The sequence below is a fragment of the Corvus kubaryi genome, unplaced genomic scaffold (assembly GCF_017639235.1).
Source record: "Corvus kubaryi isolate FWS band 111438036 unplaced genomic scaffold, C.kubaryi_AGA036_p1.0 37284, whole genome shotgun sequence".
In the NCBI taxonomy this organism is placed as follows: Eukaryota; Metazoa; Chordata; class Aves; order Passeriformes; family Corvidae; genus Corvus; species Corvus kubaryi.
This window is the reverse complement of record NW_024581088.1, coordinates 3,524,931-3,551,779: the sequence shown is the minus strand read 5'-3', so window position 1 is coordinate 3,551,779 and position 26,849 is coordinate 3,524,931. Positions and strand designations below refer to the sequence as shown.

The window sequence follows — 26,849 nt, the reverse complement described above, 5'->3', positions numbered from 1 at the left end:
GGAGCTGGAAACTGAAAGACAACTCATTTTTTCTTAATTTTTATCAGTGATGACTGTTTACATTTGTGCTGTCAGGCTGAAGGACACTGACAGCCACTGTACAATCTTGTACTGGCTTGGGGAAATAGTTGCTACGTCTGGATGCCTTTGGGACGTTCCCAAATCCTTGTCAATTAGTGCCAGCAGTGTTACTTGGCATGTTCCAGCCATTGTCAGCATTGCTGTCAGGCACCCCTGTGTGACAGGGTTTCAGCTTTATACCATTGTGCAGGACAGTTATTAATGTCCTACTTCTTTAGACACTGTTAAGCAACCAAAACCTGGATTTACCAGGCTGGTATGTTATTAGGAATCCATTTCTTTGCTAATTGCAGCTCTCACACAACACTTTTGTTTTCCCTTCACCAGGGTGAATCAGCTTGTGATGCCACCAGCCTCTGTGAAAGTCTGAGACGGTGAGTGACCCAAACCAGCAGCAGGTTTCAAGCTACCCCTCTGCTCCAAACCCCTGTCAGCCCATTTCTTTCCTTACGTATTGCAGAGAAGTTTCCTTAGCCAGCTCTGGTTTGCAGCTTTGCCGCCCTCAGCCCAAAGCAGAGCAGATCAAGAACAGGGAAACCAGGGGTCAGCTCAAGTATCCTTTGTGGTATTGAGGTGCTTCCAGAACCTGGTGCTCCCTTCTTTGAGCAGAAAAGCCCATTACCCCTGTCCCCTTGACCACCAGCAGTGTGACTGTCCCAGGCCAGAACTTCAAACCTTCTGGTGTTCACAAAACTTCCTGCTGCCCTGCTCTGGGTCAAACATGGGCTGCTCCCAAAGCACCATTCCTGGCATAGTCCAAATTTTTTGCAGAAAGTGTTTCCTGGCAGCACCCGACCCTGCGTGTTGTTGTGGGACTGTCCCCTCTGCTACCCTCGATCCAGGGCCACAGCACTGAGCCCGAGGGACTGTCCCCTTCCTGCTGCCCACCCTGTCCCTTGTGGTCACGCTGTCCTTATCACTCCCCCACAGCCACAGCGCTGCTGCTTGGGGCCGCCACAAGTGATAAACACTTCCCAGCATTTTACTGGAGCCAAAATTAATTAAAGCAAGTTTTTGAGGAGGAGATTTCTTTCCCATAAATTAAATGCATTGAAAGACTAATCAGAAAATCAGAACTCAATGAGACATTTAAGAATGGCCTTTTGAGAGAAAAGATTTAATACAATCTCTAGCACAGCAGATGTGTTACTTCCACAGAGGGGAGTGGATTCGGGCATAGGGCTGCCTGGAGCTTGCAGGCTCTGGGCTGGATGTGTACTCACACAGTATTATTTAACAGTAGCTTTTAGATAAAGTTGGAGGTTTGTTTTAAAAAAAGCCATCAGTAAATCTGGGAGGAAGTACTTCGTGCTGTTGCTGAAACTTGCCTTATAAACCAGTGACTACCTAGGTCCTGGGCACACCAAGGTTTTTCACTGCACTTTCTTCTTTTTTGGTCCAGTTTTATACAGGCTGAAAAAAACCAGGGCACCATCATAGGAGAATTCTTCTGTAATGCAGCAGTCACTGATTTTTAAGGTCAGGGGCAATTTCCTGCATAACATGGAGCACAGATCCTCTCACAGGAAATCCTGCAGTGAGAGAACTCATTTTCCGTGCCCCCCTTAACTAGGAAAGCTGTTGGCTGCCAGATAGGCCACCACAGTAGTACCTCAGTGGATAGGTGCTGACATGCTCCTTAAAGCCAGCTTGGACCACCTGCAGTGCCTGCTCTGCCGTGTCAGCAGCGTGCTGAGCTGGGCTGTGCTGGACTGACACCTGAGCTGGGCTCTCCAAGGAACAGCAGTTTCAAAAATGACAATTTAAGGCACAAGGTGGTCCCTCTTTTCTTTAGTAAAGTGAGGGGGTCAAAAACAGTCTACAGAAATGGAGCCTGTAATGTGCTGTGCTGCTTCAGCCCACACCAGGAGCAGCTGTACCCACACACCTGCCCTTAAGTACTACACAGGAGCTACACCTGCTGCCGGTCACCTCCCGGAGCAGCCTGGGCCTGGATCACAGTGCATTTGTTTCCATTCCAAATGGCTACAGCACATCCCAAAGTGCTGCCTCCACCATGGGCAGGCTTTGCCAGCCCCCAGCTTGCACAGAGACCCGGGGTCCCTTAGCTGGCCCCCACCACAAAACCAATCCATACCTGGGACTTCCCCAGTAACCACCTCCTTCTGTTCCCTGTTTGCAGCTGCCAGTGAAGGCAATGACACGTGGACTCCTGCTCCCACCATACCAATCTCAAGCTCAAAGCCCTTCTGGACTGGGTATCAGTGGATCCTTCAGCTCCATATCACAGAGGGGTTCTCTAGCACCAAATCCATCCCGCTGCTCCAGCCTGCAGGGCCAGGCACCAGGAGACGAGCAGGGCAGCCAAGAACATGGGAACTCCTGGAGCGCAGGGACATTCATGGGGTCCCCGAGCACGGAAACCAACTGTCCACTGGACCCAGAAAATGCTGCCCAAGTGAGCAACTGTAGATTGTGTAAATGGTTTTAGTTGTAGCCAATGAAGTCCATTGTTTGTAGGGCAGCTGGTGTCCTATGGAATGCTGCTGCTCTGCCAGCACTCCCACTCCCACAGACTGCACTAGTTGGGGACCTGTTCTGTACATCACCTTTTCTTTGACACTGAAGGCTCAATTCAGATTATTATTTTTTATTTAAATATGTTGTAAGATGCTTTATCTCTGCTGAAGACATTAGATGAGAGATATATATATATATATTTAGATAAACAGTTTTTATTTAAACATTTGAAATCTGGAGCTGCCTGTGCAACCATAGCAGACATGAATAACGTCCATAGCCCTCCTCCTCTCAGTGCCCTGGTGCCAGGGCCTGCAAGGGCACCACAGGAAAACTTCCAGTGGGTGACCTACCTGTCACTGAGACTGAGCAATGGGACAGAGGAGAGAGTTTCACTGCACTGGGTATGCTGCTGGTTGTCACAGAAGGGCCCAGAAGAACATTGGACTGAAATCCCTACAGGCTCTAGAGTTTTCCATATGCTAAATTCAGCCTTGCCTAGGAGGTTCACAGGCTTTTAAAATACCAAAATCCACCTGGCTGAATGGCTGTACCTTGGGCCTGGGAGTGCAATACTGCTGTGCCAGTGACCTCATGCTTTGTTTACATGATACCATATCACTCAGACTGTCAATGCTAATTCTCCCTGTCCATACTCCAAAGCAGGTGGCTGACACTGCCTTCGGAGCAGTGCTTGGGTTCCTGCACACCCAACCCTGGCCTGTCCCAGGGCGCTGTCACTGGGGTGTCACTTGTACCTTTACAAAGGTGCATTTGAGAGCTTTCAGACAAGGCCAGTGCCTAAACTGGGTTAGACTCAAGTGCAGAAGCGTGTCATGGTGCCATTCCACTGGAGTCTTGTTTCCTGCACTTGGCCTCCACAAGCCAAATTTATGCTGTGTCAGCTGGATGGAGGAGGAAGGGGAGCACAGACCCTGCAGAGGGCTAGGCTGCCACAGGAAGGGCACTGCCACAGGGAGGGGACTGCCACAGGGAGGGCACTGCCACAGGGAGGGGACTGGCTCAGCAAGCCCCCATTCCCTCTGTTCTGAGCCCCCTCTCACAGTTCAGATCACCCCTCCAGTTCAGCACAACTTGAGCAGGTGAAAGCACCTCGCTCTTGTGCTCACAAGTGGCTGCACTTAGGCTCCAAGGAGGACTAAATCAGCTCAGGAAATGCCAAACCAGGACTGGATGTGAGTTAAGGCTGGGAGCTGCTGTCCTGGTTGGGCCATAGGATTAGTCAGGCACAGGAAGGTACTGTTAGTAAATCTGGGTTTATCTCCCATTCCCTGCCAGGATGTGCTGGGACCTACAGCACAGCAGAGATGGTTGTAACTCCAGGTGCTCACCCCATAGCAAGTCCCTGCCCTATAATCCTGTGAGCCTTTCCTCCTCCCCAGACCTCACAGGACTCCTCTGCAAGGGTTCTGTCACCTGAAATACCTTAACAATAGCTCTAAGACATGGCTAAAGAACCAGAACCAGAAGTGTTCCTCGAGTGCCTGAGCAAGCAGGTGCTAGAAAAAACAAAGCAAAGCAAATCCCAAACAATGCTTCACTTCCTACCTCGTGCCACTATTTACACTTGGAGGGAAAACACAGCAGCTGTAGTCTGGGAGCCAAACACTTGGCTTTAAAGGCACATGAATTTCTGATTCCCATTAAGAAATTCCTTTTTAAGCTGTTTAAAAAGAAACAAAAAGCAACCCAACAATCAGTCATTTCATCTCAGAGACCAAAGAAGATTAACCACATTTCCTAAATTGCTTTTCTGATAGGCTCTCTCTGTTGTAGCATTTACTGTCAACAAAATGGAACATTTCTGCTAAGGTTCAGAGCTTAGGAATTCTCCTTAAACTCAATTCTCAGGAGTCAACAGTGAAAAGGGAACTGAAATGTTCTGTAATGTCACTGGCAGTCCTTGTTTGTGACAGGCTCCAGTCCCTGTCAGAGCTCCGTGCTGGTTTTATCCTCTGTGCACATGAAGGAAATGCTGTGGATTCTGTTTAAATAAGGACAGAGGGAAGGGAGCAAACAGAGGAGTGAGAAATGCATCCTACCTTCACCAAGGGATCCCTGAATCCCTGCTCTCATACATTCCAGGCTAGGAGAGGGAGGCTCAGGCTCCTTCCAGATCCTTGCTGCGTTCACCAGGGTCTGTGCAAGTGTCCAGAGGCACCGGGGAGGCTCCAGATGCTCCTCAGTTAATCACAAGGGTTTTCTTCTACTCCACTACATAAAGGGGATTTTTTAAAGCATTAACTCCCCCCAGCTGATCCTGCACTGGCAATGAGGTGGTTTGTACACAGTGTGGGAAACTGAGGCAATGGGACCTGCCCAAAGAGGCAAGAGAATGACCCAAAAGGCAGCAAGCTGCCAACCCAAGCGGCTCCTGCTGCCACCGCTCCCAGAGCAGGTCTGGGTGGCCCCAGGAGCCTCTCCCCTTACAGTCATGGTGATTAAACCCCATAAACATCTGGCTGTGCTCTGGGAAGCAGAGTTCTTCCAAGCTCCATCCCAAATGCTTGTTTTCTTCTCCATTTGCTTCATTGTTTGGTAAACCAGCACTTACAATCACTTTTACTATGTGATGTATGGGAGTATTAGTATATTTTCTTGTTATACAAGGGAGGAGTATAAAACAGTTTTCTGATTTCTTTCAGAAGCAAATGACTATTTTATTTTTTAAGAGCAATTGATTGTGAATCTCAGAGTATAAAAAAAGATAAGCCAAATATATACCTTTATGTAAATTAAGAAATAAAAGTATTTAAAATGTACCTCCTGGCTCCTTTTCTTGTGTCACCTCTTGGCTGTGCACTCCTGTGGTTGCTGCCTGCAGGGCTGGTCCCTGGGATAAGGATGCTCCAAGCTCCAGCACCCACAGAGCTGCCAAGGACTTACCTGGACGCCAGCCTGCCTGGAGTTTGTTGAGAAATAACACCAGGAGCAGGGAAGGTGGTGAATTACAGCCTCCTCTTCCCTCTGAGCTGGATCCAGCCAGGATCAGAGCTGGGAGGAAGGAGTCAGTGGTGGGCACAGAGGTGGGGTCCTGCTCCAGCCCCATTTAGGCTCCCTACAGCACAACTAAAGGACCTGGCTGATGGACTGATGAAAATGGGTGGTGTGGGAGCCATGGGTCAGGTGCTCAGGAAGATGGACAGGAAGCCAGGAAATGAATTCCCAAGTGGTCCCACAGTGAGCATCAAGGCTGCCCTTCTCCAGTGATCCTGCAGCAGCCATGCCCACCAACCTCACAGGATGGTGGCTTGTGGAAAAAAGGAGTGAAGGGCTGGTCCTGCTGCATCAGGAGCCCTGCAGCTCTGCCTTGGGCTGCCGTGACACACAGACAAGGGTATCTGAGGCTCCCCTGACCAGCTGGGAGAGACCCCTCCCACAGCACCCTGCAGTGCCTCCCTTCAGTGTCCTCCTTCAGCACAGGGCAAGTGTCCAAGCCAGGACACCGCGGAAGCAAACGCTCTGTCACTTAAAACAATCACCCCTGATGGCCTTTTGTCAGTGCTTCTCGGGGCTTTCTGCTTAATCATTCTTGTAAATGACTTTATTAAGAATAATTTTCCAAATTCTGATGTTCCAGCAGATAGATAAGCTTCGAAGCTCAGCAGCTTTAGCTTCCATCCATCAAGTACTGCTAACAAGAGTGTGCTGTCCACACTGGCTTTGGATCATGGCTTTGGATCATACCTCTGGTGTGTGTGCCCCCACACACTCACTCACTCCACATCCCTGCTTCAGAAACCCTCCTGTCACTGCCTGTAGAGCTCTCACAGGGCCACCCATGCTCTGACAAACAACAGCCTCATGGGCTGGCACAGGGTGACCACTCTGACCCTCTCCTGAGCTGATCTGTACAAGCTGATGCTCTTTGTGCTGCAGTGCCCTGGTGTCACTGGTGCATTTACATTTATCACGTTGCACAGAGGTGCTGATTGCATGGCAACCTCTCCTGAACAACTCCAACACTGCACCCATTGCCAGAGTCCTTGGCAAAATCGCTGTATGGCATACAGGATATTACATCAGAAATCACAGAATCATGGAATGGTTTGGGCTGGAAGGACCATAAAGACCAATTAATTCCACCCCCCTGCCATGGCAGGGACACCTTCCACTATCCCAGGTTGCTCCAAGACCTGTCCAGCCTGGCCGTTAACACTTCCAGGGATGGGGCAGCCTCTGCCAGGGCCTCACCACTCTCCCAAGACTCCACGTGCCTGGATTTGTCCCATGGTTTTGGCCACTCTCCAGCATTGCATCCCTCCCCAGCTCAGTGCCCAGGGCCTGTGGCTGTTTTCTTGCACCCAGAACCGTTGAGCTCTCTGTCAAGAGCTCTGAGTCCAAGACAGCTGAGAAGAAAATGCTTCATTTAAATCAAAGCATACTCAGTGGTCTAAAGCCTTAAAGGTCAAGCAACAGACAGGACCCGAAATCAAGTAAAATGAAACCTTTGTGATTGATATTAAAAGGCCCAATTAAGTGCTGGTGAAACACAATTTGACTTGGTGGATTAGTGACTGCATTCTATAAGCTGTGCATCGAAGTCAGCCTACAGTCAGGTAATTTAATTGGCAAAAGAGTTGTTAGGGAAGCATGGCTCGCACTGTGCCCTGCAGCTCTCCTGTCCCTTTTCCCCTTGACCACTCTGCTAGTCCTGGAGACTAAGCACACCAATGAACACAGAAGGCAGAGGTCAGTCAACCTCTCCAGCCTGACAGCTGACATCTGGCACTACCCAGTGGCCATCCTTCTGTCAGAAACAACAGCTGGCACAGCTCTGGCCTCATGCTTTGCCCTTCCCAAAATGACACGCTGATCCACATGAACTCTTCACTGCAGTGACCCTGGCAGGTATCCCAGAGCAGCTCAGCCAGGCTCTGTGGCCTCATGTGGGCAAGGACTTGCCCAGCATGGTGGTTCTGGGTGCCACAGCTGTGCTCTCTGCAGGCAGGTGAAGATTCCCTCCCTAAGCTGCCTGCAGAGAACCCTCTCAACCAGCTCACTCCTTGCTTCCCACCCACCACACCTGCCTGCTGTTCCTCCTCTGGTTCCACACAGCAGAGGCACAAAATCCCAGGATGTCCCACTTACAGGCACAGAGAGAAATAAAGAAATCATTAGTGAGGCAGTTCAGATCTGAAGCCCCTGGTCCCCTTTGGAGCCCTTCCGGATCATTAAACCACGGACAGGCCTGACCTGCTGGCCTCCTATGTGCTGCATTTGCATAATACATGAAAAGTCATCACCCAGGGGACAGCTGGAGGGGCTTAGCTGGGATTGAGGTTTTAACGAGGCAGTGAACCAGCTTTCAGCAGTAAATGGCAGAGGCAGGGCAGCATCCCCAGTGCCAACAGGCCCCTTTGGAGCAGAGGCACATTTTTCCTGGAGACAGGACTGGCAATAATTGCCAACACCTTCTGCCTGGGAATAGAGATTTGCAGCTCTTCTGCAGGCTGCAACAGCAGCTATTCCAGTCAAGAGCCTACAGCCACATCCAGATGAAAAAGTGCTTTGGGAGAAAAGGTCCAGCAGGGCGAGTCCAGCCCCGAATTGCTCAGACAAGCGTGGGAGCACCACAGAGAGCAGGAACTAGCCACCTCCTGAACCATCTGCACTATCCTGCCACACACCTGCAGCCCAAGTCTCCATCCTGTCTGGGTACCTCTGCAAACCCTTCAGAGGCTGGAAGCCAACAGCCATCAAGGGTGGGCACAAGGAGAGCTGCCCTTCACCTCCCGCCCAATCTATGCCAATACCTGAAAGACTCTTGACCTGCAGAGTCCAGAGCCTGCCAAGTCCTCCTCATCCAGCGTGCACAAGGGCTGTGTCCTCCAAGGCAACACCACAGTGCCCCTCAGTCCTGACTCAGCCAAGTGCCCGCGGGAGCCAGCTGTGGAGGCAGGAAGTGAAAGGCAGGCACAGGAGGGATATTGTGCTGTGGGCACAGAAATTCCAGCTGCCACCTGCTGCTCGCAGGAGCCAGCGCACACTTTGGATGTGCAGCTCAGCCTGTGGGATCACTGCTGGGACAGGGAAAGAGGAAGCTGCAGGTGTGCAATGGGATTGCAGACCAGGGGTCTGCAATGGGATGTGTCTGTGCCGCTGCCAGCCGCTGTCTCCAGGAGTTCTGTGCCATTGGAGCAGAGAATCATTGCAAAGGCAGATAAACAGCCATGGAGAAACACAGCCCTTTGCAGCTCTTCTCTCACCCCCTCCAAACGCAATATGACATTTCCAGTGCCTTTATCTCTGCCTGGTAGTACAGACCCACCGAAGGCACAACAGGCACAGCCCTGCTCCCGGCCCTTCCCTCTGCCAGCAGCAGCTTCTGCCAGGAGCCAGCACCAAACTCCTCTGCAGTAAGGTGGAGAGCACTGAGGCCCTCAGACAACCACAGAATCACTAAGATTGGAAAAGACCTTCAGGATCATCAAGCCCAACCATTAACCCAGCACTGCTCCCTTGGATGCTGGAGAGGAGTCAGGGCCAAGCACCAACACCCATGTTCTGGCATCCAGGAGCAGGGTGCTCAGCAGGTGGGGAGGAGCAGGGGAGGGAGGAGGCTTTAGTGGCAACTAAAGCATGAGTAGCGTTTCAAACACTTTGAGCCTCAGCTCTCAACAAGAACCAGGTACCCAACACATGGGAGAATTTGGTCCTGGCACTCTCCAAAGGGATGAAGGCATTTCAGCATTCAGGAGCCTGGGGATAAATAAGCAGATGCAATTCCAGGCAGTCACCTCCCCAGACCATTTCCTGCAGGCCTGCTGTTCCAGGTGCCTTGCGTGGCTGCACACAAACTGCTGGCCTGGCAGAGTGGCCAATCAATCAACCATTTCAATTGTTTCACTAATTTATTGACATCCCTGCACTACCACAGGGGCCATGACCCCTCCTGCACTCAGCAGCAAAAATGCAAGAAAAACCATACCATACCACTGACAACACCAGAGTGCTCAAACTGGAAATAGCTGACCCCAGAGTTTGCATGTGCAAACCCATTTGACCCCAGGCATTTTGGAGGCTGCATCTCCCACACTGGAAAAGCTGTAAGCACTGCTGGGCCTGGGCAGGACAGGGATGAGCCTTTAGGAGCTCCTTCTGAATCTCCCACAAGGGCTTGACCACATAACTCAGCAGTGCCAGCACACCCACCCCAACTCCCCAAGGAATCCAAACCAGCCTCTCACTTCTGCCTTGGGAAATCATGGAGACAGGATTCTTTGGCACTGCCAGAGAGAGTGGGCATCTCCCAGAGCCTGGAGGGTATGTAACCTCCTGAAGCTCTCTGTGCTCTAGGCTGAACCCTCCACACAAGCCAGACCCGCAGTTTTAGAGCTCAGCATCATGGAAGGTTTATTTAAAAGTCATGGAGAGCATAAAAACTATAGATATAAAAAGTATTTCAACAGTCTACTGAGCCATGCTAGCCATGCCAGGCCTGGGTGAGTCCATGGGTGAGTTTACTCCTGCAGAACTCGAGCTTTCTTCTCTTTTCTTTTCTTCTTGGCTTTGTTCTGCTTCTGCTGGGTCTCCTGGACAACACTCCCCTTGGTTTTCTTTGCAGCTGGAACCTGCTCAGCTTCATCGCCTGCAGCACCTTTTCTTTTTCTGTTTCTCCTCTTCTTCTTCTTCTTGTCAGCCACAGCATCTCCTCCATTAGCAGTGGGGAGGTCCCCACCACCCACCTTTGCCACTCCATTCTCCCTGCCCCCCCTGCTTGGATTCTTTTTGCTACCACCAGGCACGAGGACTTTCTTCTGCTTGGGGGTTTCTGTTCCCAGGGGCTGCTCCTCTGGGGCTGCTGGTTCTCCATCCTCCCCCGGTGTCACCCCATTCTCCTGGATGCCTTTCTTGCGATTCTTGCGCTTCTTGGTCTCTGGCAGGAAGCCTTTCTTCTTCCGCTTAAGCGACTCCGCTCCCTGAGCAGGCTTACTGGCTGCCTTCTCTTTCTTGGGCTTCCTGCAGAGAGAATGCCAAAAATCAAGAGCAACTTAATTTACAGCCAGGGAACAGTGTGATCCATGTGACAGGCAGTCCATGAACAGGCAGAAGCACCAGAAAGGTGCCAGAAGCACAGGATGAGGATGAATGCTGTGAGGATGAGGTTATCCATGGAGGTGAGGTAATGCTTGCCTGTGGCCCTGGCTTTCTTAGTCTTCTGGCAACACATGATCAGGTATCAGATATGTCAGTCATGTGTTACAACCCTTTCCCATCAAGGACCAATCCCAAGATGTAAGCACACAGAACAATGAGCCCGGTATTATTCCAAATAAGCATTAGTGAGTGTCTCAACCCCACCAACCAAAGAGCTCCATTAAACTCCACCCTGAGCTCACTGCCTTGACTTCCTTTCTCTTCCCACCTCCCCACATCATTGTACACAAGCACCCAGACAAGGCAGAATGCCAGGATGCCAAGCACACATACGTGTAGTTCAACCAGCGCATGACGTTCCAGTAGAGAGAGTCGAGCCGTGGAGAATTCCCAATGTCTTCCCGCTGGTTCAGAGTGAGCAGCACTTTCTCCACCTCTGTCAACTTCACATTCAGCTTCTGCAAGAGGCAAGTAGAGGCAATCTGCAGAGTGAACTCGAGAGGGGCACTCACAGCAGCAGGGCATAGGCCATCCTCAGGGGAAGGCTATGGCAGGAATTACCAATCCTGCCTGGCCTCTCCAAGCCACTGCCTTGAGTCCATTTGCAACACCACTTCAGTTTGGGGCAAAAACTGGTGAGTCACACCACGCCATCAGGTACTGGGTTTGCTCAACAACTTGAGTTCCTACCATGAGAGGCATTAGTCTAACAGAACTGTAGTGGCATAAAAAGAACTGGAGGGTCCTTCAGTCCGCTCTCCTTTCCTGTCCATGGCTGGGAGCAGGGAAGAGAAGACACATGACTATGTACCCATCCAGGAGAAAAGCAGCAGCATGTTCAGTCTGGTTTCTAAAGATCTGGCACCCTCTTCTGTAACCCACTGCATAATCTCAGTCAAACCAGGCAGAAAGGGGTGTCTCAAAGGCTATTCAGCTCCTACAAGAGCCTTGGAAATAACCTCTCTTCTCCACCCACTGTCCTGTTAGGTCTTCACAAAGAAACAGGCTGTGGTCTGAGTTCTGGGCTTATCAGTAGCAAACTGGGCTTCAGCAATTCTGCTGCTTTTGGTGTTTTCCTCCAGTAAAAAAGACCACATTAGGGACATATTTTGTTGCCTACAGAAAATCTTCACATGCTCAAAAAAGTAATTTTTTATTAGGGAAAACAAAGCCCCAGAACAAAGCTTCACTCCTGCTCTTAAAGCTATTAAGTCTATTTTTGGGAATCATGATCTCTGGAGTTCAGTGGAAAGAGCAATCACCTGGGATAAAGCCCACGCTCACTGTACCCCAGGTTAGATTCCTGCTGCTAAGAAAGCAGATGCCACAAGTGTTTGCTGAGCACTGCACAAATTCTCCTCTGGAGATCAGCTCATAAAGACTGTGGATCACTCCTTCAGACAGGAGGGCTCTTCTGTCCTCAGATCCAAGCAGGCATTCCCTCTAGAGGTACTTTTGGTAGGAAATGAGGTGGGATGTAGTAATTACATGGCAAAATCCAAGTGTGACGTTTAAAAGATACTCAGGAAACAGCCATTTGTCACATACTGGGTCACACACTCACCTGCCCTGTCACAGTTTTAAGGAGAAAGTTCAACAGCTCCAAGCTCTTGGCAACTTTCTCTTTCTCAGCCTTCATGATGGGTTTTCCAAGTGTTTTCAAACACTGCAAATTAAATAAGAAGATTGAGAAGAAACACACATTAGATGGGGAAACAAACCACACTTCACAGGAGAAAGCAGAGAACAAGTAATGAATGGCAGGATTCACCTGTCAGCAAAGTAATTCTGGAACACAAACCCCACCAAACTGTGGAAAAGCTCAGGAAGGCACTTGGGGAAAGCTTCTGATGCCCAGGTAATTAAGAAACAACTGGACAAAGTAAGAGCAAGCCATATCACAGAAGCACAAGCTTGCTGCTGTCCATAGTTTCTAAGCTAAAGCACAACTGGAGATGCTTTCCTGGAGAAAAACAGGTACAATAATCCCTGACCTCGCCCTGGAGAGGCCAAGAAGCTGTCAGAAAACAGACTCAGACCTGAGGGACCACAGATACTCAGCTTCAGGAGCTCGGATTTACACATAAAGCATTATTGCTAAAATCCATTACGACTTATGCCCAGGAAATCCCAGGTGCCTGCCTATAACAGGCCTTGTCAAGCTTAAGTTCACTGAAATAACTGAGGGAAAAATCTCCCCTGTGTTCTCTCTATATGCTGCAGGGTTTCCAAGACACTGAAAGGTCTGGCTTAGAGGAAAATCACTCCAAAGATAGGTCAAATAAAAGCCAGTTATTTACAAAAAGGGCAGAAAATAGCCATAAAAAGGCGGCTGGATCAAAGAGGTGGCAGAGTGGCTTAGGGGCACTGATCCTCTGCCTGCAGCTGGTCCTTCATCCCTGTTTACATGGTCCTTTTCCTCCCCATTCTATTTCTGTGTGGACACAGCAAACCCCACACAGATCACACTAACATGAAATAGGATTTGCAGGGACAAGTGTGCTGCAGACAGTGGCAGCCAAAGAAAGCTGCACTTGTGGCCAAGCCCTCCTATCCTTGGAATTTGGACATTTCAACACAGCCAAGGGGCAAAGCCCACACCACACTCAGCATCCTCAGTTCCTCAGGCTGAAAACTCCCTGCCCCAAACCTGGACCCAGCACTGGAATGTCATTGTTCTCTCACAGATCCTGTATTCCAACCAGATTGGAAACAATTTAAGGACTCAGCAAACTGTTCTCCATCTACATCAGCATGAAGTTGGCAAATAACATAAAAATCCTTGCAGACACTGAGAGAAGTAAGAAATCTATTCCCCAAAGCAAATTCTTTCGGTATTGACACTCACAACAGAAAAATAATGATGCCCAGCAAGAGTGTAGGGAACACTTTCAGCATAGAAAGTGGGGAGACAAGATAACATGTCTGCAAAAACAGCAGCCTTCAAGTAGAATTATTCACTATCTGTACAGGTTCCACACCCTGGGAGTATCTTTTTTAAATAATAAAGATACAGTTATTTCCTCTTCAGGATGGTCCACTCAAGCCCTGTATTAGAAAGCCATTCTGCTGGCTGGAATTCAAGCTGCAACTTCATCTGACTATCAATAACTTGCTAATTACTCTCTCCTGATATAGACAGATGCACTGCAACTCTATTCCAGAGCTGTCGTTAACCTACAAGGTCATACAATTCCACAGCTCTGAAGTCTCCCAGGTAAAAACAGAAACAAATATAGGGGGGGTGATTGGAAAAAAACATAAATCTTCCCATGTAGGCTATAACACCCCATGGGTCAGGCACATTCAGTTTATGAGGCTTACCACTAATAATAAAAATAATGAACAAAAAAGGCTGATTTACATAAACATTTTCTTTGCATTTTGAAGAACAAAATATTGCCAGTCTAACAGTCTTCCTTGTGGTTAAATCAGCTTTCAGAGAGGCTGTTAGGCGAGATCCTTATTTTGCTAAGTTGTGCACAAGTTCACAGTATGAGAAAATCAGCATGGATTGTCAGCTCCTTGGGACAAGAAGAATCAGGGCAGTACTGTGAGATGGAGCCAGAGCAAAGTCAACTGTCATTTCATCTTTTCAATATACAAACACTTTAGAATTAAAATGGTGTTAAAAATAAATTGCATTTTCTCTTCACCGTACATGAGTGATGTAGACAACTGCATTCAAATCACGCTGGCTTGACTCTGCCTGTTCTTGCTGCCCTGATGCTTTGAAGGGTTTGAAATAAATCCTGCTGAAGTCAACAGAAAAGTCCTGCAGCTCTGAAACAACACCTGAGGGGCTGATTTTCACCAGTACGCAAGTTTTCAGATGCTGGGGAAACTGGGATGTGCTGGGGAAACTGGGATGTGCATCTAGTGGGAGGTACCCAACCAAATTCATGTGGAAAGAAGAGTGGCTGGCCCAGCTGAAGATGGAAAACATCACTAGTCTAGTGACTAAACATCTGCATTAAAAGCAGTGTTTTGCATGAATCTGGAAACACAACCACACCTCCACCAGTATAAATAGCCAGAAGCAAACTGGTACAATTTAGATGCTCTGCAAACAAAGATCTCCCTACTGAAATGGATCACTTCAAAACAGCTCTCAAAGACCGAGAAGGAACAAGGAGGGTGAGGGGAGAAGCCAAAGAAGCCACAAAGAAGCAGCAGATAATTCATTCCTACAGACTGTACAATTTTCTCTAGCCCAGAAGCAGAAAGGATTGGCTTTAAGGAAGCTGGATTCAGGTAAAGTTTTACTGTTCCTCAACATATGCCTTTCTCCCTTTCCCTTCTGCTACAGAGAGTGTAAAACAAATTTGCTACTAAAGCACAAAACCACCACCACCTCTGTATGTGGTAGGCTGAGACAGTCAAAAGCCTCCTTAAAGAGTTGAGCCCAATTCCTGCTCAGCCCAGAGTCACTTATTATCTTGATCTCGCCACTCAGAGCACTTCTCATTAGCATTCCATGAGATAGTATCTCTGATTAGGCATTGCTTCATTCTCCTCCTCCCACAGCAGGGAGTACACAGAATGGAGCATTTGCTTCCATGGGATCTGTGTTATTTGTGTTGTTTGCTTCAATGGGATTTGTGTTATTTGTGTTAGCATGAGACACAAACATGCTCACTCTTGTTATGTAAAAGAAGCTGACTTTGGGCTGGGACTACTGGCAAGCCTGGGGAAATGGCTCCCAGGCAATGAAATCCAAAGCCTCTTCAATGGGAACTGGGTTCAGAAGTCAAAGCAACTTTCCCAAGAATTTATGTAACTTAAGCAATTATAAAACTTCCTGCTACACAGGGTACCGACCATTGTCTGCATGCTGTCTTCTGCTCCCTCACTCAGCTCCCCGAGAGATGAAATCAGCTCTGCCACCCCAATTGCAGAGGTCAATCATTCCTACAGGCCTACCCTGATTTTATTTGGGGAATGTACACAATCCAATCATAAAATCAAAGCAAAAGCTATTATGTAACAGATGGCAAACTGCAACACATGGCAAACATGCCTTAAAAAGAGAAGTAGTATTTCAGTCCTCTGCAGCACCCCTGGGAGAGCCTCGAACACCGATCAGATCACAAACACTTGCACAGGGCTGGTAAAGATCTGTTTTACATCCAAGACTGAGGCACAAAGCAGGGATTTGCTTCCAGCTATGCTACAGGTCAGTGGTGGAGGGTTAAATGAAAACCCAGAAGAACTTGTCCAACCACCTATTCTGTGATTCTCTGCCATGTGCTGTTCCAGAGGTATCTAATTCCCTCTTTCCCTGGCCTCTGGAAGCATTACCAACCCAAGGGTCACACAACCCAATTACGCACTACTAAAAGCAGAGAGACCACATGATTTATACCCAACAGCTACACTGGCATCACTTGCTGATTTATGTTGCTTTTCTCCCATTTTCTGCTTTTCTTACTCTGCTGCTTCAGGAACAGCCTGTCCCACTTCACAGGATATCTCAGTTCCAGTTCCAGCTCAGCAATACCTGTGATGGTTAATCATGCCTGTACATCTGAGCTGTCAGCAGATCTGGGCAGGTCATTTTTCAAAAGGAAAAACTATGGAGGCAGTTTTCACAGCTGGAACTCCCATCTCACCTCAAGCCAATGTAGCAATACAGCTCCTGCCTCACCCTACGTGGATTCAGCCGGCAGAGAAGGTTTTGTCTTGTTATGTCAGACACGCTGCTTCCAAAAGCCTCTGGCTGTTTCTGGAGGAGGGCACTCCTAGATCCAAAGTTCTCTGCTTCTCAGATTTCTCCAAGAAGAACTTCACGCTGCCAGCATCTTAACAATCAGTGGGTTTTACTATATCCCTCATTCCTGTATGACACATGACTATATCCCAACTACTGCAGGATCCAGCCTTCGTTCCATGTGGCATTGCACTTCACAACATTCCCCCATCTTCACCAAGTGTAAAACAAGTTAGTCAGAGCACAGGAGGTGCATAGCTGCAGTAATTTCAGTCACACAGGTAGGACAGAGGGCCGGCAGGTAATTATTACCACGCAGATCAGTTTCTAAGTCCAAAACTCCCCTGAAACCCGTCACACAGCAAAAGCGCTGTATGTGCACCTAGAGCCAAAGTCAGCATCCCAGCTGCCCAACTTCCCTGCAGGGGAGATGGCAATATGCTGTTACACGGAGCCATGCAATGTTTCTGTAAGTCTCCACATCCACCCCTGCCTGCACCTCTGCCCCTTTCACAGAGACCACGGGGGCACACGCTCAGCCCAGACTCACAGCAGCATCTCAGTGCCACAGAGTGCCCTGCCACTAGAGACAAGCTCAGTTCCCAACTGGAACGTTGAATACCATTTAATATTTATGCATTCCCAGCATGTCCTTCAGCCTAGTCCACTGTTTGAAACAAACAGCCCTTCCCCTCCATGGGATCAGCCCAACAGATCCATCACTGAGAGCTGGAGAAGCCCGGCCAACGTGCATTCTTTCTGCACGCTGCGCTACCTCCATCCAGCCCCTCCTCGCACACAGCAGAGCAGACACTGACGGATGAATGTGCGGATTCACGGCTGGACACAGCGCCAAGTCCTTCCGCAGACACACCCCTCCACAACCTTACACCACTGGACAGCCCAGGGTTCCTGGGGTAAAGTCTCTTCTCCAGCAGCAGAGTTCAGCAAAGGTTCCACCCCACAGAATGTCCTCAGCCACAATGAGGAAGTGCCAGAGGTCTGAGCTCCGAATGCTGAGGTCGAAGCTGTGCCCCAGCTCCGTGCTGCATGCAGGATCCCAGAACATCCAGCGTGAGATTTTGCTGGTGGTGTGGCTCAGGTCCCTGTGGTGGAATCACACCCAGACGAACCCAGCAAGAGCACTGTGGGACCTACAAGCCATGTCTAGAACCTGAGCCAAAGGACAAGATGTCCCACATCACCATACAGGTGAGGTTTGGGAAGGACAGAGCCTTCCTGTGTTATTGAGAGGTTAAGAGGAAATTGACAACCAGCTGAAGGACTGCAGTATTCTGTATGCTCACAGCTCCTGTTACTACCCCATGTGAGCATACAAAATAGCGTATGCTCAGTATGCCCTTGCCTGGCCTCGCCTGTAATTCTGCTTGTGCTTCTCCTGAGAGGAAGGAGGTAACCCAGCATCATTCCCCGTATCTCACAGAGGCCAAGTAACATGACGCCACACAAACTGTGACAGAGCCAGGAGTCAACTCTGAGCTTCCCAAAATCCAGACAGGCTGACCCCAAATACTTCCTTTCATGATAATTGTCTTGGGAATGGTTTATTATCCCATACCATTTTGGGGGTTTTTGATCTGTTTTGTTTTGTTTGTGCCCAGGGTGGCTGCTGTCCCCCAATCCTCCCTGGCCCTGGGACTATTCGTGATGAATGGGAGTCAGGCCAGGGTTTCTGGAGGGAGTTGGGGGTGGCGTGAGGCAGCTCCCACTTTTTGGGACGGACTGTTTGACTGGACACACACAGCCGGCATCTCTGACCAAGGATCTTGCTGTTTCTGTGGGTTTTGCCTGCTTCGGCACTGTGACTGGGCTTGCTGGCTTGCTTTATCTTCTCTGCTGCTGTGCTGTTGGGGGAGCCCAGAGCCAGTGCATGCCGCTCCAGCACCCGGGACCACCCTCGTTTCCCGCTGGGAGGCTGCACCCTTCTCCGCACAGCCCAGACCCAGGGCCCAGCCAGCGCCGATGAGAAATCCCGGAGAGTCTCTCTCTGCCGTGTTTGGGAGCCGGGCTGCTGCTGCCCAGCCCCCGCCGTACCTCTGCCATTGCTCCGGGCTTGTGCTACACTCTGGCTGTTTCCCCCCCGCCTGCTGGGATGCCTCCCGCTACAGCTGCAGAGTTTCTGCTGCCTCTTGCTTGCTGCCCTGCTTCTGAAGTCCCTGCTACAGCCCCTTTCGCTATCCAGAGGGGCACCAGGATCGGCTCCCCCTGTGAATTTGAAAGGAAGCCCTTTCTCGTCTCCCGGCGGCCGAGCCGCCATTGCTGTGTGGGGAGATGAGGCCGAGCTGGCGCCACAGCGCCCCCTGCAGGCACGGGGAACCAGGACAGCCGCCCCGCCCGGCCGGGAGCCACCAGCGCCCCTGGTGGCCGCGAGCGGAGCTGCACCGAGGGGAAAGCGCCTGCAGCCGATGGAGGCCGGCAGCGGGAGTCTGGGCGGGGGTAAGGTTCCACAATTTCAGTATCTAGCATTCATTCAATATTTTTCTTTCTTTCTTTTTCTGTGTCTTGCAGGCACCCTTTTTTTGCTCATAAACAGGAGTTTTTTTTCACTTTTGCCCACTGGTATCTGTTTCTCTCATTGGCAAAAGGGATTACTGGAACCCTTCTGTTCAGAGGAAACACTCATTTCACAGCGTTTTCTCCTAAATTTGTCTCCAAAACCAAGACAATAATATTCACTATACAGTAGATCCCAAACCAGAACTTAGGGCTAAATCATGGAAGACAAAGAAGAAAGGAGGGAAGAGGAGTATATCTCTTCACTCCAGTTTCCATCTATCCACAGAGCCACATCCATTTCCAATTCCAATTCCAGGTACACAGGCACACAAAGAGAGGTTCTCACACCACCCACCTGACCAGCACAGCAGCTGCTACTGAGCCTTAAAGGCCGAAAAGAAGCACTGACAGTCCCTCCTCCATCCATTTTCTCTAAGTTTCTAAAGACTGAAAGCATAAATGTTCAAAACTTACTCCTTGCATCTCTAACACAAACAAGTCATCAAGAAATGCTCCCAAAAGGAGGGAACCACCAAGTCTCTGCCTGCTCCTGACTGAGAAGAAGGGAAGGCAGGGGACTAAGCAGACCCACATGCTGAAGGGTGTAAATAAAGGACATTTTTGGTGATATTTATTTTGGCAGTTATTACAGGGAGGAGACAAAAAATCCAGAAGCCATTCTCACAGAAAATGTCAACGCTTTCCCAAGTTTAATGATCTGATTTTTTTTCCAAAGGCCAGCTGAAAATGCAGCAGGGAAAAACCACACAGGACAGCTGAGAGAACAGAAGAGAAGGAAGTCTCCACAGAGACATCCAGTATTCTGAAAGCACGTTGAAAATATCAGTTAAATCACTACTGGCCTCATTTTACAAGCTAAGAGGCTGAGAAAGGGCAGTGAATTAAGAATTTATAAAGATGGACAGATAAAAGTTCAGGCAATCTTCAAGGAAAAAAATTGAAGGATGGCTTTTTTAGAGATTTGATTAAGTCACTTTAATAATGTATCTCACTACAAATTAAGACACAGATAATCAAATGTGATGCCCTTCAGAAATTAAGGGCATGTCTACACTGGAAGGCCAGATAGTATATCCCTCTCTCCCCTACTCTCTCAGTAGCTCCAAATAGTTATTTTAAATCCCTCGCTGAACAACACCATAGTAACAAAACCCTGGAATGCCATACAACAAAAGTCTTCAGGGAGCACACAGTAACTTCCACATGATATGGAAAAGAGGTCTTGGGTTATCTATGCCACCCCTTCCCAGGCCATGTAATTCCCTGTCTACATTCATGTCTGCCCAGTCCAGGCCTAAGCAACGACTTAAGTGTATGGAGGCATCAAATGCATGTCATTGGGATTTTGTGTAATTATCTGAAAGCCTCCAGAACTGGTGACTGGGAGTGCTTTGGTCTTGCACTGAACTCAGGTATCAGATTCTGTCAGCACTTTTACAGTGCAGGATGCCTTGATCCTGTCTGGGTTTCAAACAGCCAACTGGAACACTGTGTGCTCTGCCCATTCCTTATGACACTGACAAAACAAGCAAAGGGAAAATCAGTAGTAAAGTTTGTCTCTTCTTACGATGTACTTACTGCAGAAGAAAGACAAAGGAAACCCTCAGGAAACCACTGTGTTCAAGCCAAAGAAAGCAGTTTTAACAAGTTTTCTGAGGGCTGTTCTGTTTTGAAGTTCACAGCCATCAAAATATGTATTTTCTGGACTATTCCCACTCCCTTTGACTTTCACATCCTAACTGGGAGTTTCAGCATAAATTGGGAATTACACAGAGCATCTCAGTTCAGGAGGGCAAGCTGGTCCCTAGGAAAGGGATGACAAAAAAAGGCAACGAAATTATGTATTCAGAACCTGGAACTTCCTGCCCCAAATCTGTCCGTGAGTTATAAAAAAAACTGGCACCGGTTCAAGATCTCTCCAAAGCCAAGACAGCAATTTTGTAACATATAAAAAGGAAACATAAATATATCTTAACAAGGGAAGGGAACACCAAAACGTGCCTACAGTGACAACCGGGAGAGCTGAAAGATCAAAATGAGAGATGCTGGATAGAGTAAAAAAGAGTGTCTGAGCTATAGCAGCAAACCCAGAGATCCCTCACCAAAACTGTGTGAGAGCTTCCTGTATGGAATGGGGAACTGGACCTCTCGGGCTCTGCAATACTTTACTGCGTGATTCGGGGCTGCCTGAACTCACAACAATCAGCAGAGATGACCGTGGGACAGAGATGACTGTCCAACACACGGGGCTGTTCGGAAGCCAAGTTAAGAGACAGTCAGACTGTCCATGCACAAGAAGGGCCTCTGAGATGTCTCCAGAGACCCGAGTTTGGTTCCTGGCTCAGCTCCCAGCCAAGGAGCGTCACCTGTAAAACAGGATGAACGACTTCAGCAAACCAAATCCATTATGTCTTGGGTTTCTGCAAAATACTTTCTGCATTACATCAACAACTCACTGGTTTGAATTTCCTTTGTAAAGCACTTTTAGACCTACTGATAAAGAACAAAGCTCTCCAAGAGAAGATGTTTCTGTCAAATGTTCCAGCATCCCAGGTGAGCTCTGTCACTTGTAACATGAAGCAACTCTTATTTCTTTATACCATGAACAAAACTGAGTCATCCAGACCCCCAGTTAGAACAGACTTGAACAACTGTAGCAAGGTTCTGCTTTGTGTAAGGTAACTATTTAAGATTTGGGAAGCCAAAACTCTGCCAGAGCTGTTTTTCTGCTTCCTCATCTTTGCAGTGAAGGGCTGTGGATGAGGCTTTCTGCCCAGGTAACCCAGCAGCACAAGCCAAGAGCACCAACAGCAAGCAGGGCTCTCACACGAGCAAGTCAACTCCAAAGTACCCAATGGGACATCAAGACCTGCCTTGGTGACAGCAAGGAGAGGGCAAACATGGATCCCTCATGACCATGATGTATGTTTTATAAGCATGCTTAAACAATCTGGGAACAAATAAGGTCAAGTTAGCTTATTTAAGCACAAGAGCCATTGCCTCGCAGCAGCCGGAGCTGCTATTTCGGGAACCTGTCTCTTCACTTAACGTTCCTGGCCACTGATTCTCCCTCATCTGCCTCTTAGCTTTGCCTGCATAATTCAGTGATATCCAAGACTGCACTTGTCTCACATTGCCTCTTCCCCAGTTCCAGCTCATATCACTGCCTAACCCATCCCAGATTTCCCTGGTGGGGATGCTCCTCACCAAGGGATCTCAGCAGGTATGCAGTGCAATCCCTGAGGCGAGACAGGATAAGCAGGCAGACACCAGGAGATAGTATCTTGTCCTCTCTGACAGCCTTAAGCCTCCCAGGGCAATCCTGCACCTTGGGAGCTACAGCCTCCGAGCTGCAAATGTGACCCCGGATACAGAGTGCAGCAAAGCCTTCAGGTGACAGTCTCCTTGTGAGCAACAGCACTGCTTGAATTACAAGTGCACATCAGTTAAAGCATTGCAAACCTCTCCCTGGGTCAAAGAAAGGTACAAAATTCTAGATTATAATTTTTTTCCTCTTAAAACAGCTATTTGTGAGGGACAGTGGCAGGGATGGCCAATGACAACAAATACAAACATTTCAAGCAGAGGCAGGGTGATAAATACCATCATTTTCCACAACACCCCACAGCTCTCAGTCCAGGTTCTCACAGGTAAGCACCCACATCTGCCAGCATCTACTCACATACCTCTGAAATCACAGCTGACCTGGAATGTCCTATGGAAACAAGTCTCAGAAGTAAAGGGATGAGACTGAGCTGCAGGAGAAACTCAGAGTTCTGCAAACGTCCTCCCAATCCTCCAGCTAAGCAGGAGCGTGTGAGGACAGCAGCGACAGAAAGGGCTGTTGTTTAGTCCAAGCTCTTCCCAAACAAACTCATCCGTCTTGGTTTGAAAGACAGGTGTCTTTCAAGGAAGGCAGGAGACTCCCTTGAAATGGAAAATGCAACCACTTTCCCTCCGAATTATTATAATTTTGAAATCAAGGGGCTTTCAGGCAGAGATAAGAGGAATAGGAATAACAGTTCTTTACTATTATATATCTCTATGTGTATAACCAGTCGAACAAACAGCAATAACTGTGGCAGTAACAGCGAACAATCCCAAACCCAGTCCCAGCCTTCTCGGCTGTCGGGCCCTTTCCCCTCGGGTGCAGTTCCGCTCGCAGCCGGCAGGGGCGCTGGCGGCTCCCGGTGAGCAGGGCAGGTGCGATGGTTCTGTGGAAGCCGTGATCCTGTAGAAGGATCTGCTCTTCCTTGGAAAGGTCCGGTGGTGGCTGTGTAGCTCCTGTCCTCTGGGAATCCAGTGGAAAGGGTGTCTCTGGTGTTCAGAATCTCAGATTATATCAAGGATGGAATGCTTGGTTCCTCCCCCTGGGTGGAGCATCTCACAATGGGGTAATGAGTCATGAGGCCAAGTGTTGATTAGGCTCATTAACAGAAGGTAGTCCAGAGGGAGTTATCTCTGAGTCCTGCATGGCATTGATGGGCCATTAACAGAAAGATAGTCTGGGGGGAGGAGGCAAGGAAACACTGCCCCACCCGGTTTCAACAGCTCATGAGGATGGTAATAGAATACACTGCAACCCAGGACATCACCCCATAACTTCAACATCGGGCCTGGAACTTCTACCCAACCTGCAGCTTCTCTGTCAGCCAAGCACACAACTTCCACCTGGAGATTCAGGGCTAATAAATTCTTCAGCAAGTTACTTTAATGATGGATTAGTCTCTTTGACAAATACATACTTTCTACAGATTCTAAATTTGCTCAGTTTCCAGCCTCTGGCTTTTACTACAAGAGATTTTTTTACCATCTTCAAAAGAGATCAATGACACTGAGAACACCGTTTTACTACACCATAGAGCTACTACGTTTTTACAGCTCTTACTCAGAGAAGTAAGTGTTTCTGCACCACCAAAATGACACAGAATTCCTTTTCCAGCTTTAGTAAGTCTTGCAGCACAAGTGCCAGCTTTGGCTATGAATCAAAACTGTTATGTGGAATATAAAGTCCTTGACCCCTTCTCATTACAGCAATATTTAATGCGCAGCTGCCCCAGCCCCACAGAGCCACACCAGCTGGGTTAAGTACATGGGGGGAGCGGGAGGAAGGGAGACAAAAGCCCCACATGTATGAACACCAACAGCAGTCTGTAAAAATGTTATCTCAGGGCTTTTGCAGGCCAAAAAGAGAACCAGCAGCTATATGCCACTGCCATTTAACAATATGGGAGGCCTCCTGCCCGCAGGGTAAACCTTGGACAACCCAAACAAACTGACAGTATTTCTCAGGAATTTTTCTTTAAACACACATGACCACAGAAATGAGAGGCACTGAGGAAACTTTAATAGCAAAGCTCATTATAATCTTGGATGGGTTGCAAGATGCTAAACTCTCCCTAACAAGAACAACATAAAGGCATTGTAAATGTTTGTGGTTTCCCAGTGAATCACTGAGTTCTGCATGTATTCAGCTGCTAGAGAGAAACATGGAGATGACCAGGCTGGGAGGAGTGGCACGTTTTATGCAGCTGAGAAACAAAATCATACCTAACTCCACCCACTGGATTCCTGATGTAATCTTTAAATAGAAAGTGTTTAATGAAACCGAGGATTACCTGCTTTCTCCAGAACTATAAACAGCATCTTTAAATTCCCTGTTTTAAACAAAGATTTTGTTCCTCCTTGACAAAAAGAAACAGATCTAATTGTTCTGTTTCAATACAGCAAATTATAGAATAGCCTAAATTACCATGTAACCAGCATCTGAAGAAGTAAGTAAAGAATGAAAGCCACCCTTAGAAAGAGGTCACTATTACAGTTACACAGAAACTCCAACACTGGAATCTCCCATGTCATCAAGTTTAGTCACCACATCACAACATTAATTTGGCTGCTTGGTTCCCCTCACGTCAATCCACAAGAATAAAAGTGAATAGCATTTGCTTCTTCAACCTCCTGTCCCACAGATTATCTCCCACGTAACAGCTGCACCCAAACACCATCCCCAGGTACAATTTGCACTGGCCACTGTGTCGGGAGCCCTGCAATTTCTCTCACTGTTTCTTCTATACAAATTATTTTCCAATGTATTTTAAGGTTTCCCTTTTGAACAATATTAGCAAGGGAGTCTGGTCCAGAAGGCCTGCAATGCACCAGGAGCCAAAAGTCCAGTGCACCTCAGCTCTACTTTTGTGGCTCTGAAGCTCATTCCAATGAAGAACTTGCATGACATGTCCTGAAATTCATGTTCAAAATACCATTCCATTCTTTTTATATATTTTTTTTTAAAATACCTTAAACTGATCTGTATGAGTGTATTCCCTAAAGTTTGAGCTCTGTCTCTTGGATCCATACACAGCCTTGCTGAGCTGCACCAGGAACATCACAGTGGTGTTATAAGAATTCTGTCAGCCTGGTGGGTACTATTCAGACCTAGTGCCAGCAGGCACAAGGTCTCTAAGACCTCTTAAGCTGAGCACAGTCCCAGACTGCAGCTCTGAGACCGAGCACCAGACAGATGAAAGCAGCACTCATCAGGTGTCATCTGTACTTTAAACATGTTGAAGCTTGTTACCTCTGTCACTTGGCTGATGCTTCTGCTGATCAATTCCTCCCATTCCTCCTCTGTAATGAAGAGCTTCAGTTCATGAAGTAGCAGAACTTTGTGGAGAAGCAAACAGGCCATGGCCTGAAAGAGAAAGGGGAGAGAAGAACATGAAACTCTCCAGGGAAGGTGTTAGCAATGTAAATACCCTGCTAAAGTAAACAGCTACGCATACCATCTAGGGGAGGCCACATTACAAAGACTGCACACCCTCGCCAAACAAGTATGTCACAGACTGGTTTGGGTTGGAAGGGACCCTAATTTCTGCCAGGGCCAGAACAGGGACAGGGACACCCTCCACTATCCCAGCTTGCTCCAAGCCCCATCCAACCTGGCCTTGAACACTTCCAGGGATGGGGCAGCCACCCAGCTTTTCTGGGCAACCTGTCCCAGTGCCCCACCACCGTCACAGCCACGAATTTCTTCCTAATATCCAACCTAAATCTGTCCTCCTTCAGCAAAAAGCTCTGTTTGAAAACATTCTCTAGGTCCTTATAGAGTCACCCCTCAGGAGACAGGGTGGTGGGTTTTGGTTGAATGAACATATAAAAAAGAGAAGGTCAAAGGGGAGTGGAATGGATCATTACAGTTCTAGATTTAGGCATGAATATCCAAAATGTGCATTAGCAACTGCTCCAAGGGCATCACTACTGGTCTCCCGAAGTTTTGAGGCAGCACCTTTGAGTGACTGCACCCTTTACCGTACCCTGACAAATGCAATAGGCACAAATAATAAAAAATAAAAGCTGGCAGGATAGCAAATGCTTCATTTCAGAGGAATACTAGATGGGAATTGCAGTTCAGAGCAGCACTTGGCCTTGCCCTGGAGTCAAACTTGTTCATTAAGCCTCTATATTAACACAGCAATGAAAAGAATGGCCACTAGAAAACCAACAGTAATCTGCAATCTTCTTACACATCCTTTTCTATTCCAGAATTCCTATTTAAAGGCTTTCTTAGGTACAAGAGAAAAATGCAGCAAAGGCAAAATATAAAAATGCACGAAATACAGTAATGAGGATTAGTACAAATAGCTTAGAGGATTTAAGGGGGGATTTTTTGTAGCAGCACAGCGTTAGTGAGCAAATTCTACTCATATAAAGAAAATAATGTTGCCTCTAGCTGCTATCACACAGACCAAAATTGAATGCAGTTACAAATATCAAAAAACCGAAGGAATTACAAGAGCTAATCTCATCCAAAAAAAGCAACGGCTGCTGTTCTTTAACCACATATCACAGAAAACAAATGAGCAAAGTTTGTAAAGCTCTTTATCAAAGACATCATTGAGATTATAAGTCTAAGACCTCA

General features: G+C 48.1%; 2 protein-coding genes across 7 annotated transcripts in view; one reads left to right on the top strand and one right to left on the bottom strand.

The window, feature by feature from the left end:
• The window catches only part of SPNS2 (sphingolipid transporter 2), a 135,236-nt gene extending 129,891 nt beyond the window's left edge, over positions 1-5,345 (top strand). For all 5 annotated transcript variants that reach the window (XR_006015671.1, XR_006015668.1, XR_006015669.1 and 2 more), the window contains 2 exons: positions 409-455; positions 2,225-5,345. Coding sequence is in view for 1 of the 5 variants with exons in the window: in XM_042025939.1 (XP_041881873.1) it covers positions 409-451 (43 nt within the window). In the remaining 4 variants the exon portion in view is untranslated. The remainder of the gene's footprint in view (positions 1-408; positions 456-2,224) is intronic.
• Positions 5,346-9,913: 4,568 nt separating this feature from the next.
• The window catches only part of MYBBP1A (MYB binding protein 1a), a 59,234-nt gene continuing 42,298 nt past the window's right edge, over positions 9,914-26,849 (bottom strand). For both annotated transcript variants that reach the window (XM_042025912.1, XM_042025913.1), the window contains 4 exons: positions 25,509-25,622; positions 12,248-12,349; positions 11,017-11,141; positions 9,914-10,545 (listed from right to left, as the gene is read on the bottom strand). In XM_042025912.1, the coding sequence (XP_041881846.1) occupies positions 10,047-10,545; positions 11,017-11,141; positions 12,248-12,349; positions 25,509-25,622 (840 nt within the window). In that variant the 3' untranslated portion in view covers positions 9,914-10,046. The remainder of the gene's footprint in view (positions 10,546-11,016; positions 11,142-12,247; positions 12,350-25,508; positions 25,623-26,849) is intronic.